Here is a 19,845-nt window from a genome sequence, read left to right on the forward strand (position 1 = left end):
ATTATACGTTACAATAAACTAATTATAAATATTTGACAGGTGACATTTAGTCAATTCGCCTTCAGCCGCTTGAGCGTGAGCACCGAGTTCGTGTCAGGCCCGGTCGACTTCCTTAGGAGCTTGGGCGACATACCTACGTGGGAGCCGAGTCCGGTTGCTATATTAAAGTAAAACTACTAATTAGTAGTTTTTCTAAGAGTATTTTTTTAAGAATTTAATTTTAACTCACGCTTTAGTTACTTAATGTTTAATAAATAACTTTCTTTATAATATTTCATGTATGCAAGGCACCGTGATAAATTTTTTTTCGATATGAGAAACATTTTATGTAACCGGTATTTAAAGTACAGTAGTAGGATTATGTTTTGATATGGCAATGGTAGCATTAGCATTTGCAAATGGCGAACATACTACTGCGACTTAAACAAGCAACCTGTTTTTAGCATTTCTGTTGCATTTTATATTTAGATTTCTATTGTTGTTCAGTTGTTCTCTTTGTTTGAATATTTGGATCTAAAATATGGGAGACAATTTAAAAAGTAGATGCCTCAAATGTCCCCTCGTGAAGATCCTGAAATTAAACTATATAGGTTCCCTAGTACAGGTCCTACCAATTCACACCGGTAAGTAATCATTAAGTGTTAAGGTAAATGTACGGGAGTTCGGCAGTTTAAGGCTCTCATAACTTTAAACTATTGTAAATACATTATTAAAGGTTATATGAATTTGCAAATTTTAGTGTGATCAAAGTGGGTCTTTTGGCAGTAATTTAATGTGTGAATTATGCGGTTTAACTTAACCTTAATTTTTATATTAATTTATTTGTGGACCTCTAATTTGAACCCTACTTCGTGATAAAATTTAGCTCTGTTTCTAACTTCGTGAGTTTGTGTCCCCTATTTCGGGTCACAAGTTTTTACCTCGCGAGTGAGGTTTTATAATAAAAAAAATTAACACCTTTATTGGTTTGGATTGTAAAGAATTTGTAAATAAAAAAAAAAAGGTAGATCAGCTTAACGACATTAAAACTTTCATAAAAAAAATCAAATCAAATTAAATCATCTTCACGCTGTATCCCGCACACAGCAGGATAGGCCTAGGTAGGTAGGTAGGTATATAGGTAGGTAGGTAGATAGGTAGGTAGATAGGTAGGTATGTAGATAGGTAGGAACCTAGTGTTTTTAAAACACTCCGTTCCCCACTTTCTGCGGAATTCCGGAGTCAAAGCATGTTAAGTGGCACAACTCAACGCCGTGCTTTGCCTGAAATATAAATTTAAATAAATATTTTCTATTTTCTATACTATTCCTATTTTCATCTCCTGGAGTGGGGATCGAACCCACAACCAGTCGGTTTTACAGTCACACTTTGTACTTCTGCGCCACGAGTAGCCCCAACTTTTATAATTTACAAATTATATAAGCTCAGTTTTAAAAAAACTACATTTTTGAACGTTTATATATTTTTTTTATAAAAAATATATAAAAAAACTCAAAATTCAACTTAATTTTTTTGAAGCTAGGTATGCCAGTTTATAGAACTATATATTTTCGCAACCAGTTTGTACGGCGTTTTGTGTTTAGTAGGTATATATTATATTCCTGAAAAATTCTTGAAAAAATAAAAAGATCTTTATTTAGACTTATAACAAGACTAAGATAAACACTATTAACAAAGACAAAGAAGTCAATGTGCTGATTTTACGTAGATTTATTTGTCACGAAGTTAGAGAAAATAATGAAATGTAGGGGATCTTATTTCGTGTTACTGATTTTAGTAACTTCCGCAGTTCTGTTTATTCAGTATTTTTTACATTATGTAAAGTAATCATTAACAACTACGTATATTCGATAAAATACACAAAAATAAATTATAAAGGTTGATTAAAAAATAAAATTACATTGGCAGTACCTATACGAATTTAGCTTAAAATTACCAATTCAGGTTACCTTTAAAATAGTAATATAGAAATTTAAGTGGACAAAACATATACCGAATTTCGATCACGAGAAACTTTAATAAATACAGTAACTGATTTTAAGCTTTAAATTTAAATTATCTTAGTTATAACATAAATATAAATTTATTAAAAAGTATCTAAGATTTCCCTAATTCGGTAGTAACACGAAATAGCGGACACTTGATAAATAAAATGTCTGCTATTTCGTGAATCGATTTATTGCAATTTTAAAAGAATTTTATGCTTCCATCTATTTTTTTTTTCAATAAAATGTTTAATTATAGAATACAAAAAAGCATATATTCAATGTTTTATTCGAATAACTTACTTTTGTCTTTCTACAACCTTAAGAAATTCTTACCCTAGTCTTACGGTCGCAAGCATCGCAGACACGTTACAATGCAGTTTGTAGCCAACTCTGCGTTTAAAATGTCGCTATACGCTCAATTTTATCATTAAAATATTATTACTTAGTTTTTAGACAGTTGAAAGTATAAAGATTATATACCAATATATAGTTTCCGTAAATAATACTTAAATTGCTTATTATTTTTGCCAGAAGCAAAACTCACGAAACCACGTACTATCACGAAGTTACCGTCACTTACCTTAACTACTCTAGATAAAGTCATATCTTAAATGTTGTACTTTTTCAATTGTGAAACTTGGGCCAAGTTTAGCTTCCTCGAAGGCCCATGGTATTCTATCGATTTTCAGAAAAAAATGTATGGTGAACATAGAATGTTATGTTGTCACCATTTTGAAAGGGCTTCATTTGTCAATTTTATTGAAAAAAAAATACTGTTTAGAAAAACTGTTTTATTTATGTACATATTAGTAATCATACATTGGCAATGTATTTTCATCCAATTATATTTTATTTTCAGAATCAGGTAATCCAAGATTTAAATTTTTCCACTGAACAACCAGGGACATCACATTTTCCTGCAAATGTTATACCTGGAGCATTGCAAAGAACAGTATTGACAAGTATTCAAATGGTAATTCAAGTATATTATTAATTGATACTGGTTCACTTGTAATGACAATATATTTAACATAAAAACTTATCATAATAAATAGCCTATCTTATGGTAACAGTGAAAAAAACCTAAAACAGATAGATATATATGTAAAAATAAAATATTAAATATTAATTAACAATTTTATAACAATACGATAAATTTAACAAAATACTAATAGTTACAACTAAAATTACATTAATCTTAAACAATTTCTTTAATTTTCTTTTAATTGCTTAATCAAGAAGATTCATCTAACAATGATATGTTGATTTTAGTTTCTGTAACCTGACCTTTATTAACTCTTGTTATTTTCAGGATTGCTACCCGGAGAGACAACAGTCACTGCAAATTTAGGATTTATATGTTTAGCTGCTGAAATAGTGATTCTGCAGATCGAAAGAAAGGCAGCCACGCTGTACCAACGTGGCTGACAATTCTTCATTTGAAGAAAATGTATGTCTTTTTTTCTCTAACTCAATCATTTAAAGAAAATGTATGACTTTTTTGAAAATTATACATTTGTCATAGCTCTCCCCAATGCAAGCTTTGTGATTCAGTTTTAAAAGTGAAACATACCGATAATATATTATTGTACACTTTTATGGACTTGAAAGAATATGATAATGCTAAAAAGAAGTTAAACTATGTATCTGAAAATTGTATAAGATTTTATGTGTTGAGAACTGTGCCACAATCTGCAATAATTTATACGAAACATTATCATATTCTTTAAACCTCAAAAAAGAAGTTCAGTTCAGTGAGGAACATCTTAATGAAAATGTTGATTTTATATGTAATAGTGTCTTCCACATAACAGTTAAAAGATTTTGTTTAGTTAAAAATAAACATTTTGTTAAAAAGGAAAATAGATATATTAAAAATAAGTAATTGTATATTAATGTTAGATTTAATTTGACCAACACTGTATTAAGTTCATTATACCTACTTTATTAATTTTATCTTTGTCTGTAATTGTTTCAAAAAAAAAAGAAATTCAATAACACAACAATCAAGTACAACTGCCTACAATCTTATAGGTTAATAAATATATAAATTATATTTTTTTTGCAGATTATGATCTATTTAACTTATAAAAATTAAAATTGTTATTGTTTTTAACATATAAGAGCAAGTTTGTCTTGTAGCAATGTTGTAATCTTTAGCAGTATATTTTAATTGTTTTGCAGAAATACTATTTGTGTAAATATAATTAAAACAAATGTTTATAAGCAATAAAGAAAATGTAAAATGTTTATTAGTTTTATTACTGCATTTATTTTTTATTATTGTACTATAAATTATTCAGACTCTTTCAAAATCATTTGGAAGTATTATTATATAATTTAAATAATAATACTTCCAAATGATTTTGAAATAGTCATAATTCTGGCTTTTGAATAAAATTCTAAAGCCAAATTTTCCCGCAAATAGTTTTGCTGGGCACGCACAGAGATGGCAGCAGCATCGTTTTGTCACCCATTTTTTAGTATGAAGTGAACATTCTTTGAGTAAATGTGTTCTGTGGTTCGTGTCGTCGCGCGCAGTACAATCCCACGGCACTTGGATTTTGACGTGTGACAACCACAATTAAAACACAGCAGTTCGTTTCTGTTCCCAAAATATAAGACACTCGGTAATGAAACAGTGATAATGGCAGAAAGTAAAGGTGCGTTAATCGCGAAATCAGTGCAAAAACATGCCGGACGCGCCAAGGAGAAGGTATTTATAGTTTTATTAACATATTTGAAAGTCTCTCAGTTTGTGCTCAAATTCTATGCAAGTGCCGTGAAAGTAGATGTGAGGGCCGGGCAGACTCCGTAACTTAATGTAGGGCTTAAGTGTCGTCGCCGAACATTTAGTTTTCACCTGTTGATTTTAACCTGTAGAATATACATTATAATATTTCCGTAATCCTTGTTTACCGACTCAGCTGACTCGTGACTAGTTTACGCGACCGTCCGCTACTAACCTTATCGTTTCCAGGGTAATCTCTATGCCTATTAATAGTCTCTAATAGTTGAGTTAAATTTGGCATGATAAAAGAAAAACAAGCCTATCAAATTGTAAGGAATGCAATTATTACACAGAAAAAAGTTATTTAATGTTAATTATTAGTTTAGTTAGGCAATGAGCATATCTGGGGGAAGTGTGCCCAATTCAATTTTATAAATAACACTGTAGGTGGCAACCGCCAAGACGATCGGAGACAGTCGCTGTCTGTGGAATCATTATTTCTGCTTCTATTTCTGTGCATGGATACATCAGTCACATATATTTAATTCATTCATTTTAGAATTTTTAATGTAGGTCACATTTTTTTACTTTGTAATTAGTACAAAATGTTCTTAATGCATAGTTAATTAATGCATTTTCTTTAAAAATAAATTTTAAATTGAATTAAATTCTTTATAATTTATAACAAATTTGCATGATATTATGTATTTGTAGGATAATGACCTGAATTGGCAACTGGCCCGGTTTTTCATAATATAAGTATGTAATAACAAAAATAGGGCAGAGATCAATCGTTTTAGATTTTTTTTTTCGAACTTTATATTTTTTACCACATATAATAGGCAGAGGGAACCTAATTTTAAGATACTCCATTATCACTCTTGCTGTCTGATTTTGATTCACTGCACATTATTTGACAAAACTCAATACTGCACATTGTCTATCAGAGTAAAGAAATAAAAATTATTCCCCTAAGTGAGAATTAATTCATTAATAAATTATTAGAAGCATTTGTATAAACTAAATATACCAAAAACAGTGTTTTTCTAAAAATATTATTAAACATTTTTGGAAAAACACTGCTATTTGATATAAATATATACTTATATAAAAATCAAAAATATAATGTAAAAATAACAAAAAGCAATTAATCCCCCTTATTCTTAATAAATTATATCAAAAGACATTATGTTCTTGAACAACTTTTACTTTTCTACAAACCTACTTTAATTTTTAAGATATTTACATATATTCAATATAAATAAAAAAATATTGATAACTGTATATTCATACTTGAATCTTTATAAAAAACTGGATGTAAAAAGATTCTATCAAGATTTATCCTCAAAAGTCAACTCCAAGTAGTAATTAATGCATAACATAAATAAGATATTGCATGTAAACAATAAGCAGTACAATATGCATTAAGTAGTGATGACTTCATTGTGAGATTGTTTGTGTGGATAAATAATCTTGAACCATGCACTTTATATTCATTTGAGGTTAATTTTATTTTTTATATTGTGTCCTGCACATTACCTAGAGTTAAGACACTGTTCTCATTAATGTACTTCTATTCCCTACTTTCCGCCACATTGTCGAGACATTGCATATTTAATTCTAAATAGATCAATCTCTCGTAGTATGAATTGAACCTAAAACTGTTGTAGTTTTTTGTATTTTTTAAATATTTTCACATACTGAAATAGGGAGAAAGAACTGAGTCACTAGTGTTAAGTCACGCAGTGCCTTTTTGTTGCTGTGTTTTTCTTAATTAAGTTATTACTTTGTATGAAATGAAGTGAAGTGAATCTGTCCGTCAGTTAATTGACTACATAAGGTCATTTCCTGTGTTCAATACTACTCCCCATCTCCATGCCGTGCCGTGCCATTGTTGGGGTTGATCGGCGGTGGTCGTCAACTACGCTGTCAGTCAGTGGTGTTTGTGACACTGACGACACTGATATTTTTATTAAATGTTTCGAAATCGAATGTTATTGTAATCGAATGTAATAAAAAATTGAAATAGGTTACTGTTAATTTTTTTATTTGGATTCTATATGTGATGATTTATATATAATCGTGGCGTAGAACGAACGTCTCAAATTAGGTTGGAAGGTGGAGAATAGAGTTTTTTAACACTCCCCTCCATCCTCCCTATTTGTTTCACCTTCACGCTTTATACACGGGATAAAACGTGAAGCGAGAATAAAAACAATCTTGTAGACCTCTCATTGTAGCAACTCGTAATAACAATATATGTATTTCAAATAAAATGAGGTTACTTCAACGGTATTAAGAATCTCGATATTATATCCGTTTCTTGCAAAAACACGAAGACTAATCGAGCATTCCAGCTTTTTATCATTTATAGTCATTATTGCGGATCACGGTCCGCAGTTAATATTATAGTTATTTCTTATATTAAAGCTATTTCTTATTTCTAACGTATTTAAAATTTCTTTTGTACATTAAGCTTAATTATGTATATTACAAAATATTAACGATTAATTAATAATTAACATTAGATATCGAATATGTAACTTAATTTATTTTTCCATGCAATTCAAATCATGCAAATCAAATTGTAAATACATATATTTTCAAAAACATACACATTGTAAAACTTAAAAATCCTATCAACTTGTGAAAGAAATGGAAAATGGAAAACTGAATTATTTTACCTTCTCTGCTCTCTAATAATTGGGCGGAAATTGGGAAACGGAGTGTATCCTCTGCGGGAAAAAGCGGAAACTGCTTTAGTCTCCATATTAAAGTATACGCTAGCACAAAGGGGATTACGGTTGAACTAACTGTTTAGATGTCATGAGAACTCCCATACTTTTTGTGTTTAACTTCGATAGTTAACTCTCGTTAATGATATTTAATTATATCAGAATAACTTAACCTTCCAGGTACGCTATATTTATCTTCTATTTGTTTAGTGATAGCATGGAGTAGGCAAAAAATACGATAATAAAGTTTAGACATAACTCTTTCGCCTTATCCACTCTCATCAACCTCTTCGTGACTTAACGGAGGGTCCTTATGCTTCTGTCTCTTTTGCAATAAACATAATAAACATTAACCGAGACTATTATAAAAAAATAACTGATCGCTCTCTGTACAGAGAAGATTTTATTGGAGATTGGGGGCATTTATTGCAAACAATTAATCGTGTAATTCATGCAGGTGGCGCTGCAAAATCTCAAACTATATATTTTTTAACTTCACGCTGAATCCCTAACATATCAGGCCAGACAAAAAGAACCTAGGAACGTAGTGTTAAGACACTTCCGTTTTTCACTTTCCGCCGAAATCTCGAGGCATTGTGCGTTGAATGGCGGAATCAATGCCGCGCTTTTCCTTGTTACCAGAGTAAGGAAATCGAACCCACAACCTGTCGCGTTTCCAGTCGCAGACTTGTGCCTCTGATCAATCACTGGCCTCAACTAACTCCACACTTCACAATTTAAAAAAAAAACTTTGTATTTATTAAACTTTGAAGCTCTGTCATCCTGTCCAGTAAGATTTGAAAGCGACCTCGTATTGTTATAATGCAAATCTTCACCCACTATGGTCATTTTAGCTTTGTAAAGAAATATAACACTTTCTATGGCCCCCTTTGAGACGAGAATAGATTTACAATTTGTTCTAACATTAAAATGGTATTTTAGTTTGTATTGTATATATTATTTGTTTTACGAGACTACCTGTATCTCTCACAGGGTAGGCGGGAAGGACCTAGTGTTGAGACACTCTGTTTTGCATCTTAACTGGTGGAAACCAACGCCAAATTTTCTTTTCCCAGGATAAATTAAAATATTTTTATATAAAAACTATCTGTCGGTGCATTTCTTATTATCCATCTGTGTGCTTTTTGCATACTGATTACCTATCTTATTTATATAATACGTATTTAATTTTTTGTGTTTTATTTATAGATAATCTTTTTGTCTTAAATAGATTAATTAAAGAATATAATTGATTTATAAAGATTCCTAGAATAATTAACTTATTTATTATAAAGGTGTATCGTTTTAACGGTATATACATTACAACGGTATATAAAATATTTAAAAATAAATAACTTCATTTGCTACATTGCATATCTGTCTATACCAACGGACTTAAAACGGAGGTTAACTCTCTTACTTCCTAAACATTACTGCATATTAGATGGAGTAAGAGCTTAATGGAATAATTATTACAATTAAACTATCATTATATATTAGACATTTTTTTAAAGCTTAAAACATACAAATCACGAGATAAAACGTTTATTCTAATTAATCAATTCTACGTTTCACAGTTACGCAGTATTACGAGTGCGAATGCTAATTATATAAGACAGGTGTTCGGTAAACAATTATAGCCGTGGAACAAGTGTTGTTGGCCTGACCCAATTTGTGACAATCGACGCGCTCGTTCTATTTATTATAAATATCCTCGTGCCTTTTCCCTCATGCTGTAGAGTAGGAATGTAGTGTTAAGACATTCTGTTCCCTCTAAATCAAAATTAATTGTGTGCTGAGTTCAGCCAATTAACACGCTATGCCTTAAGAATTCGGCGGAAAGTTGGCGCAATAGTCGAAAATCGGTAGTCGTTCATTCTAAATGCAGGCGGGAAGGATGGAAAGTAGGGAACGGAGTCTCTTAACACTCTGCTTATTCTCCTATGCGAGAAAAAGCGTAAAGATGTTGATTTAGCATTAAAAATAATGCTTTCAAAACCAAACCTTACCTTACCTTACCTCGTATAATGTTATGCATATGCATTAAAAATAATGCTTTCAAAACCAAACCTTACCTTACCTTACCTCGTATAATGTATTAAGAATTTATATGCAACAAAACAAATTATCTCAGCATAATCATTTTGCCTTCTGTTTGTGTTATATCCATATATATATATCACTCATTAACGCTGACTCATTACCACCCATCTTAAATGTTCATGTTTCATGTGATTTTACTTGAATATTGATTTCGCTTAGAAACATTGTTTAACACTAACTCATTTCTTATTAGGACTCCGTATTTTTTAAGGAAAAAAGGAACCCATATAAGATCACTTGTCCGTCCGTCCGTCTGTCTGTCAAGAGCCTTTATCTCAGGAACGCTCGCAGATATCGAGTGATATCTGCAAGCTTTTTAAAATCAAATTTAAACCATATACTCAGATTTACAGCCCCGTGATTTCCTGAAGAAGAAATACTTTCAATCTTCAATTACTTAAAAAGGATCGCTTGTCCGGGTTTTCAACATACTTTTGTATAGAGACCAATCGTTGCGCAGGAGCATAAACGTGGAACGTTGTGGGTTCGATTTCTACTTGAAGAAATAAAATGTTTTCACTATCATTAACTATATATATATTACGAATATTTTTTGAAAGTATAACTTCTGTTTTTGTTCCTTTATTTGACTAGTATAGTGGTCTAGGAGACAGTATGTATATCTGTATTTACATATAATACAATATTGACCCATACCGTACGTACAAAGAAGGTAACATCGTCTAGGCTGCAGGATGCAGGGTCTTTGACCGATGATATCACTATCAGACACCGACAGTTAGTTTTTACATTTTATTGAAACATTTTAAATGTATTTCTATAGAATCGTTACAATTGGTTCTATTTTAAAGAATAAAATGTCGTGAGGCCAACGAGTACGTGTATTTCAGTATTTCCAAAATTTTTAAATTGATCTTTGTTTTTAATGTATTATAAAAATAGAGCGCTAAGTTCCCAAAGCAACGTGATAGCTGTCTAACCAAGGTGTATCGTAAACTGAATGGAAAAAATAAAATTAAGTAAATAATAATGTTTATTAGCTTCACACTTTAGCAGGAAAAGATGACGGATCCAAGTCTCAATAGTAAACACTCCCTTCTACTTCCATTCCACCTCACTCCGTTCTAACTCATCTTTAGGTCAAATTTCAATGCATTGCGTGTTGCTTAGCGGAACTCAACGCTGCCCTTTGCCTCTCTATCAGGACGAGGAAATTAATTGTAAAAAATAATCACCGAGTGAGAGTTGAACACAAGTAAATGTGAACCAAAGAATTCATTAACAATATTCTAATTAGATTGACCTTTAAAATAAATAAAAATATTAAAAATTAAAAATGTGACAGCTAAGGCACTTCCATTGTGTGGGCATTGTCCTTGCGCGCCCACGGCACAACTATCCCACGCCTCACCCACTAATAACATTTTCGTCGTTGCTGTTGCTTAATACGCGGATTTGTATAGAGAAAACTATTCGTTTTACTTTATAACGCCTATTTAAATTTTGTTGAGAATGCTTTTTTTCTTTATATGTATGCTAGTTTAAGTGAAAGCAGAGTATGAACTTCACTCGATTTCCTGATAGAAGAGAATATTAGGAAAAAAACTCTTTTTTTACGCTCTCCATTTTCATCGGAATTCTGGAAATAAACGCTGCGCTTGTCTTGACACCAGAGCGAAGAAATGAAGATATAAAATATTTCATTTCCTCGAGTGGAAATCGAACCCACAACCTGTCGCGACTGACCTCAAATATTGTCTTAGTTGTTAAATATTTTTCACTAATACTTTAACGTAATGCTAACAAGCTCATTAACCTATCTTTTAAAAATATTTATGTAGAGTGCAGATAAGCCACAAAATCTATAGACGATTGCATTTATTGTATGCATTTCTAGTATAAGTGGTTTAACTTAAGTCTTAACAAACCTCAGAAGGAACTGAGACCAATACGTAACTCTTAATGCGATTTTACTGTATGATTTATAATCATTCTAGCAGAATTTTCTTTTTTTCTTCGGAACTCGGGAAAGTGAATATAATTTAAATATAATCCAAAAATTTAATAATTTTCACTTTCCCTCTCTAACAAGACAAAGCTCGGCGTTGAGTTTGGCCACTCATCACGTGATGAATTCGGTGAAAAGTGGAGAACAAAATGTCTTGACACTAAGTTTTCCCTGTGGGACCCAGCTACGTACACATTATTAGTCCAAAATCTATCGTTGTTATTACAAGATTTACATATTATAATATGAGTTGGTATATCTATCTACCTATATAAATCTAATAAATAGATAGATATCCCAAATATTAAAAAATATCATCACTTTTCGCCCACTTCCTATGGCGCTTGCCAAGTAGTACAAATGGTTTGTATCGAGGTGTTAAACGATGTAGAATGAAACTGTCTCAAACGTAGAAAGAAAAACATGCAAAAATGTGTGACACACAAAAGTATTCTTAGAATATTTGTGTTAAAAATAATTAAAAAATATATTTTTTTGTTACCAGAGAAAATGAAAATAATTAATTCCCTCGATTGGGATCGAACCCACAACCAACGCTGTAGCATACTGTAACCCTACCTCACGTAGGACATCAACTATAACGACAACTATTCAATGCTTATAGGATTTAAAAACCCACCTAAATAATTATTTTATTTTAGCTTGAATATTTGAAACAATCTTCACTTACTCTTTACAAACTATATTTTTTTATATTTATATAATTTGTAACTGGCATTTGTTTATAATTACAAATTAAATTTATTATAGTAAGTTTGTATTATTTCTCAATACGTTAACTTCTTATATTTTTTGCCGTATTACTGGCAAGGCACTCCGTTCTCTACTTTCCGCCCAATTTTCAAGTCAATGCATGTTCAGTGGTACGGCGAGAATCGAACCCATGTCAATGTTTACTATCGATGCCGTGCCGCTGCGTCAGGACGAACCGTGCTTCATAAATTGTACACTGATATTTTTTTAAATCTTTATGTATAATTGTATATCAATCCTAATAACTGCACGTGTAAACATTAGGTACTTTGTAGTGAACTAATACAACTAATAATAGACATGCAGCAATCGCTCAAAAGGTATATATATATACATTTTTGATCATGACAAATACTAGTTTGATTTTGTCTGATTGGACATGGTAATCTCAGGAACTTGCTTGGTTCCAATTTAAAAAGTTTTTTTATGTGGATAATAATTAAATCGAAAGAGTCTGGCTAAAGGTTATATTACAGTAGGTATCGATCGACGGTTCAACATCATCATCATCATCATCAACAGCCATCTTTTGTCCACTGTTAGTCGATTTTATGTAACCAGTAATAAATAAACCTATTACCTATTTCAATTAAACCAACATATGTCTTGATTTTTTCACCTTTGTACCTAGCCCCATATTTATAAATCGCTCTAAAGTCTGAGATCGATCTTGAGATGCTATGTTTATTTATGATGGAAACGTCACTTCAAGATCGATCTCAGACTTAAGAGCGGCATTCAAATACGGGCCCTATTAAATAGATGAGAAACTTATATATTATGTATTAGTTTAAATTTTTAACGCAATTATTATTTATAGGCGTAATCAAGTATGTCGTTTTATTTGTCACCGGGTGGCATTCCGACGGAGGCTTGTTTTTGCTCACGCACTTTCTTCTCTTGTTACTTTCTCGACTGGCCTTCAACTTAACCACTTGTTGAGTTGCCTTGACCATGTATTTCATTTCCGCCTTGGATGATATGAAATCTTATTTAGTTTTCTTTTTCGTCTCAGGTGCTTAGAAAGGTAGGTGGAAGAGAATCTAAAGTTAAGACACTCCCTTTAAATTACAACATTAATTATTGTAAATTTAGAGGTATTAGTAACTGATATTATAGTTTATTTGAATGATCTTTTTCTATTTTCAGGTATTTGGAGTTCCTTGTTTTCTTATAAAGCTGTCTCGTAAGAGTAAGTTAAATAACATAGCTTATTACTACTAGTTACTATTGAATTAGTATCTAATACTATTGAATTAGTTAATGATATAAGATTTCAAATACGATTTATTACAGGAGTACTTTTTATAAAAGACTAGTACTACTACTTAGTACTACTAAGAAATATGTCACTTTCATACATTTTCTTGGTACTTTTTTAATCTATACATATGTTTACGTCTATGTATAAGTTAGATATTTAAAAATAATATTTTTTATATATTAAATGACATATATTATTTAAGTAGGTCCAATCACATTGACTGTGCCTATAACGACTTTAAAAATCTCGTCGTTCTTCTCTTAAAGTACAGTTTCACGTAGCATAATTTTCGAGACATTCCATGATAAATGGCGACACTTAACGCCGTGCTGTGACATAAAAAGTCATAGTCTTTCAATTTTCTTTTCAGCTTTATTTTATTTTCTTTATACAGCTTCTCATATCTTATATTGAACGTATGTACAAGTTAACCTTGTGCCTTTATCAGATAACGTCGTCGTGACATCTCAATGATGAATCTCCGGCACTTTACAGTCTCCCACTGCACATTGCTTACATAGTTTCTATACTATACTACTACTATAGAACTGAATTACAATAGATTACTGTTTAACTTATGTACTTCATTGTACAAGGTCTCTACCTCAAATAAGGTTTTTAGTATATTTCCTATGACTTCCTTATTTATATATACTTATTGAGGAAACGAGTGTATTATTAGATTTCACATATTTGGTCGTTATATAATTTGGAGAATAGGTATGGGGCAAATGTAACATTGTTAGGTATTTTAGATATTTTTATTTCCTTGATATTCTTGTAGAACAAAATTTAAAACTTTATCTTGTGTTGTTTTATTCAAAATTCTAAGAAGAAACTATTTTTTTTTAATATGTAATTACATAATTTTCAGCAAAGATTACGACAGCGAAAGATCTCAGTTAACCGAGAAAAAAAGATAAAATCTACCAACTATTTTTACAGTAAACAGTTTCCGCGCTTATGTAATATTTATATGGGTCAGCGTGTTTCTTAACACCAGGAAAGAGAATAAAATAAATATACTAACAATACGTTAAAATTGTGTTAGACTGTTAACTTAGTTAGTTATCTAAATCTCAGAGACAAGGTAGCCAAATCTTTGATTGACACACGTGAAGTATGTGATAGGTACAAATCATGGGGTATCGTATAGATATATGAATGTCCAATGTATATATTAGACCTTCGTACTTCAATGGTGGCGTTTAAAACTGTGATTATGGATTCGAACTTAGAATAACCATGTAGAGAAAATATACGTAAGGTCGTCGTGGCGCAGCGGGTCGCAGACTGATTGAATTGCGACCGTGCTTTGGTGCGATTCCCACTCGTGGAATAAATTATTTTTATTTGCTCGCTCTAGTAAAAACACAAAACGCGGTGTTAAAATCCGCCACCCTCAACACGCAATGTATTGAAAATTGGACGGAAATTGGAGTACGAAGTGTCTTAGCTCTAGTTTCCTTTATGCGGAATACAGCGAGAAGCTAAAAAACGATTCACGAAGACCATTACTTAGTGTAAAGAATAATCCATGCCACTGTCGTAATTTATCTCATGTCGTGCAATAATTTGGACGTAATGTATTTTAATTTCCTTTGTACAAATTAATTTCCTTTCCTTTAACTTACATACTGCAATATTATGACTGATAATATTTATTTACGGTCTGGAATAAAAAATCCATTTAATATAGAATATAAATAAAAAATAACTATTTTAATGATTGAAATGATGAATCAAGAAATGAAGCCGTCGAGGAAGCGTAAAGCGTCTGTCTTTAAAAGCCACATTTGTAAGTTCGAATCAATCTGGTTATGTCGATCACATGCATACTGCACTAAAAATATATTTTGTAATAAAACCAAGGCAAATCACTCGTCTTACTAACATTGTAACATATCACCATTTCATAAGCGCAAGTAAGAAATCCATTAATCCAAACTATGTAATTATCTAAAGCAACGTGTACTTTCATGCATGAAATGTAACATACTATTAATTCTCTCGCTAAAGCGTTCGTGGAATAGCTTCGATATCGCTATCTGTCCGGTATTGCTCTGTTTCAGTGCCTTTGTTTTAATTTTTCACGGCTTATCTAACAACGGATTGTTGATACATGTGTTTGATAACGTCTCATATTGCTGTGTATCGAATACCACATCTGTTAGGTAACCCTGGGGGTCTCTCTGTCTGTATATTGGTACCTATTACTTTGCTTTTACCTGTGGTTCCGCTGATGATGAAAAATAGTTGTATTACGACACAAGAGTCATGACAGATTCATTTACTCGATAAGTAGACTAACTCCAACACAAAAGATGAAATCAAAAAGATTTTTCCATTTCGAACCGATAGTTCCGAAGATTGGTGCATTTATGCTAACAAACTCTACAGCTTTATTATATTAGTGGATAAAGACAGTTAATATTCATATAATTTTCAATGCTAAAAAACTACAATTTTGTATTAAAAAATAAATAGTAGAAACCGGTATAATAAAGTCTTCTAAATTTGGAATAGGTCCAAGAGCCTGCATTAGTCAGGCCTTAGGGTGAACGGCCAAACCCACGTGAAATATCAATTCAATGTACTATATATGGATGACAGAAAACATGATTGGAAGGGAGAAGAAACATTTGCCACAATTAAGAATAAAAATATACTTATTTGATTTAATATAATTGTTTTTTTTTATTATTTACAGTAAATAAAAAAATATCTGAACGGATAGCCGATGTGTTTCTCCTGTATGAGGAATACAGATGAAAAAAGAAAATTACACAGATAATATTTTTTTTTATTTAAATGTCTATGCCTATCTTCTCGATGTACAACCCAATGCTGCCAACCTAACCACATAATATCACATGACAACTTCGGCATGACATAGTAACAAATGAAACTAGGTGCAAAGTGAGTTAGCACGAAAATACGAAACTAAAATGATCACCGACACGCTAATGTAATACCTGTAAGCTCTTACAGTATACTTCGTGTTGAGAAACGTATGAGGTAAAAGTTTTCTTTTTATCGCGTGATACATATTATGTAAGTCGGTTTTGTATAAAAATTGTGATAAATTATGTTTTAACGTTATTTATGTATTCCAGATTGTGAAAGATTTATAGATGATTTGATAGAATTATTGGAATTTGAACCTCTTCTATATTACTTGCACGCTCTACAAGCGCTCCATTGCTTCTAGTCACCTAACTGTTGAATATTACGCAAAAATATATAGAGAAGCCCTTGTGGCACAGCGGTACAGCACCTGACTGTAAACTTGACGGTTGTGGGTTTGCGATTCTTACTCAGGGGAGTAAATTTTTTCCCTGCTGTGGTAATTAGACAACGCACGGCGTTGAGTTCCACCACTCAACCAGCATCGTGTCAAATATATATATAGTTATTTAAGTTTAGTTAGTTTATTAACTTTTTAATGAAATTTTCATAATTATAAATAAGATAAACTAAATTTTCTATTATGAAATTATATTTATATTATTATAACAAATTAAATCTATTATGAAAGAGATTCCCGTGAGATATGCGAATTGCAATACACCTGCACGCGACGATTATCTAATCGCTTTAGATTTTATTACTACTATTTAAACGGTCGGTTAATTAAATAGGCTTTACGTCAGATTTTAAATTAGTTTGTCACTAAATAAAGTGAATATTTTTTATTTGAATTTATCTACATTCATGACCCCGTTTTCAAATTTCGGCTTCAGCTATTATTTTTGGGCAAATTTTAGAATAAAAATGAAGTTTCCTTTGGTTCTCACCCTATGGTGGAACTAACCTTGCACCCTTTAGCACTACAATAAGGCTCGCGAAACCAATCCGTCATCCGGAAGTGTTTTCATACGAACAGAAGTGACGTTTCGAGAGCACATCTTAAATTACGTAAATTCAAACGTAAAACATATAAACGAACGTCGTCCTAAACACGACAGTCTAAGACCTATATTCGTAGGTGGATTGCACGGATATGTGCCATTTTGTACGGTGGTACCACCAGTATGGACGGCGGCCAGGCCAGGGATGCGACTATTCCCGTCGCGCGCTGTATCCGATGTCGAAAAACTTTTACGGTCTTCCGTAGGCACTGTTTGATATGTTTTATTTTGTGAAAATGTGCTGATGATTTTATGTATTTTTTTATTAGGATATCTAGTTTAGATGGTTATGGTGTAGTGGTACAATATAACTGTAAATATGATGATTATAGGTTCGATTTTTACGCGGGGTAATGAATTTCTTTCGTTTCCCAGCTCAGGCAGGTCTAAAAGAACAGTTCAGATCCGTCGTTCAGCACGCAATGTCTCGGCTCGGACGTGGAGAAAGTAGTGTCTTGGCACTATGCAACGATACAGTTTGAAGCTGAATTTATTTTTAATAAGTTAAATTGTTAATTTTTATCGATGATTAATCGATCAATAACAAAAATCATTAACATTGCTTTTAGCAAAAAAAATTCTGATTAGAACAAATCGAAAGCACGTGTCGTAATATCACCCCATTTTTCACCTCCAGGAAAGTTGATAGCACTTAAACAATGTATAACGAAAGAGAAAAATATATTCAAATATAGTCCATACGACACATGCGTGTAGTTACGCTCTAATTCAGACAGTCAACAGAACATTTATAGTTTAGTATTAATTTGTAGTTTAGTATAATTTGGATAGTTTTTTTTTAATCGAATAATAAAAAGGTATAAGTAGCTACTTCCCTAAACGTGCTTCGGTCTTAATATTGTAAAGAGGAACTGTTGAGTTTGCTGCTGGCTCTTATCAGCAGCAGGGCTGTCTGAGGCGGTGGTCGACGTTTCGAAAGTGCTAACAAAAGTTTATAAATAAGAAATCATTAAATTTGGAAATTACAAACTTATTGTGTGAGGCCTCTATGGCGAAGAGGCTTACGTTTGACTGTAAACGCGACGATTGTAAGTTCGATTTCCACTCGAGGGGATGAAATAATTTCATTTTCTCGCTCTGGTAACACGACGAAGAGCGGCGTTGATAGTTCAACTCTCACTCTACAAGCAATGTCTCGAAATTGAACAGAAAGAGAACAATAGAGTGTTTTAACACTATGCTCCATCTCTGCTGTACCTATGCGGGATATAGCGTGAAGCTAATTAAACTGACGTTGTTATTAAATCTGATCTGATTAAAAAACACGTGCGTCATAACTACTATTAAATTTGGCATGGCGTCTATAGTTCGACCACACTTTATTTGGATTTTAATTATGTTTTAATTTTGGCACTAACATTTATTGTTCTTTACCAAGATCGATCGTGGCGGTGATGTAATACGTTATATTGATTTCAATCGTGATTTGAATCTATTAAATAATTTATTTGTTTTCTTCTATTATTTGTAAATTAGATAACAGAAGAGAGCCTAAGCAAATCTTCTAAATATAAAACATAACACACCTTCGTTTATTCAGACAACTTAATATAATACAATCAAAAATTATTTAAATTATTTCTTTATTGCAATAATGTCATTGATGCACAAAGTGAGCGATGTTGACTAAAATTTATTTAACCATAAATTGTATATTATAACTCTTCAAAATTCCCAAAAAATATAACGATCGTCTAGTTGGTCAAGCGGACCAAAGTCAATACAACGGTAACTTGATCTAACCAAACGGGTTTAGTCAGTTATGTTATACCTACCCACGTATAGAGGTATGTAGGTAGGTAGGTAGGCACTTGCGTATACACCATTCTACCTGATTGCCTTTGAGGAATCCGGCACATTTCACTTCAATTTGGTATTTTCCTTTTTATTTATTTTTTTAATTTGTCTCTTAATTCTACTGTGTTGCTTAATTATTATAAATTGATATATTATTTGTCAGTATTTATTAGCTTGAGAGTTTAGTATCGAGTGTATAATATTTGAAATCTTTATAATTTTGCTACATATAAAAATATTTTTGTATTCAATAGTCCATTAATAAAATACGCAATGAATTTGGCTAATCTTATGAAATATACATATTTATGTAATAAGTATTTAAATAGAAAAGGTAACTTTCATTCGTTATTTAATAAATAAAAGTAATAATATAATAATATTTTTTTATAAAGAATTAAAACGAATTTGCAGACGGCTATTTATTTTTATAGTACTATTCTCCACCCATTAGTGTTGAAACTAGATGAGTTTAGTAATGCGCTGTAATTCTTTCGAGCAATTTGCTTTCATAATAATATAATTATTGTATTTAAAGTTTTTAAGATTTAC

At 31.6% G+C, this 19,845-nt stretch overlaps 1 protein-coding gene across 5 annotated transcripts in view; it reads left to right on the forward strand.

The window, feature by feature from the left end:
• Positions 1–54: 54 nt before the first annotated feature.
• Positions 55–19,845, forward strand: part of Amph (amphiphysin) — a 48,661-nt gene continuing 28,870 nt past the window's right edge. For all 5 annotated transcript variants that reach the window (XM_085187116.1, XM_085187117.1, XM_085187119.1 and 2 more), the window contains exons 1-2: positions 55–86; positions 4,510–4,704. In XM_085187116.1, coding sequence (XP_085043242.1) covers positions 4,636–4,704 — 69 coding nt within the window. In that variant the 5' untranslated portion in view covers positions 55–86; positions 4,510–4,635. The remainder of the gene's footprint in view (positions 87–4,509; positions 4,705–19,845) is intronic.

Source organism: Heliconius melpomene, chromosome 6 (assembly GCF_056956725.1).
Source record: "Heliconius melpomene rosina isolate 202511_hmr_F chromosome 6, ASM5695672v1, whole genome shotgun sequence".
Lineage (NCBI taxonomy): Eukaryota > Metazoa > Arthropoda > Insecta > Lepidoptera > Nymphalidae > Heliconius > Heliconius melpomene.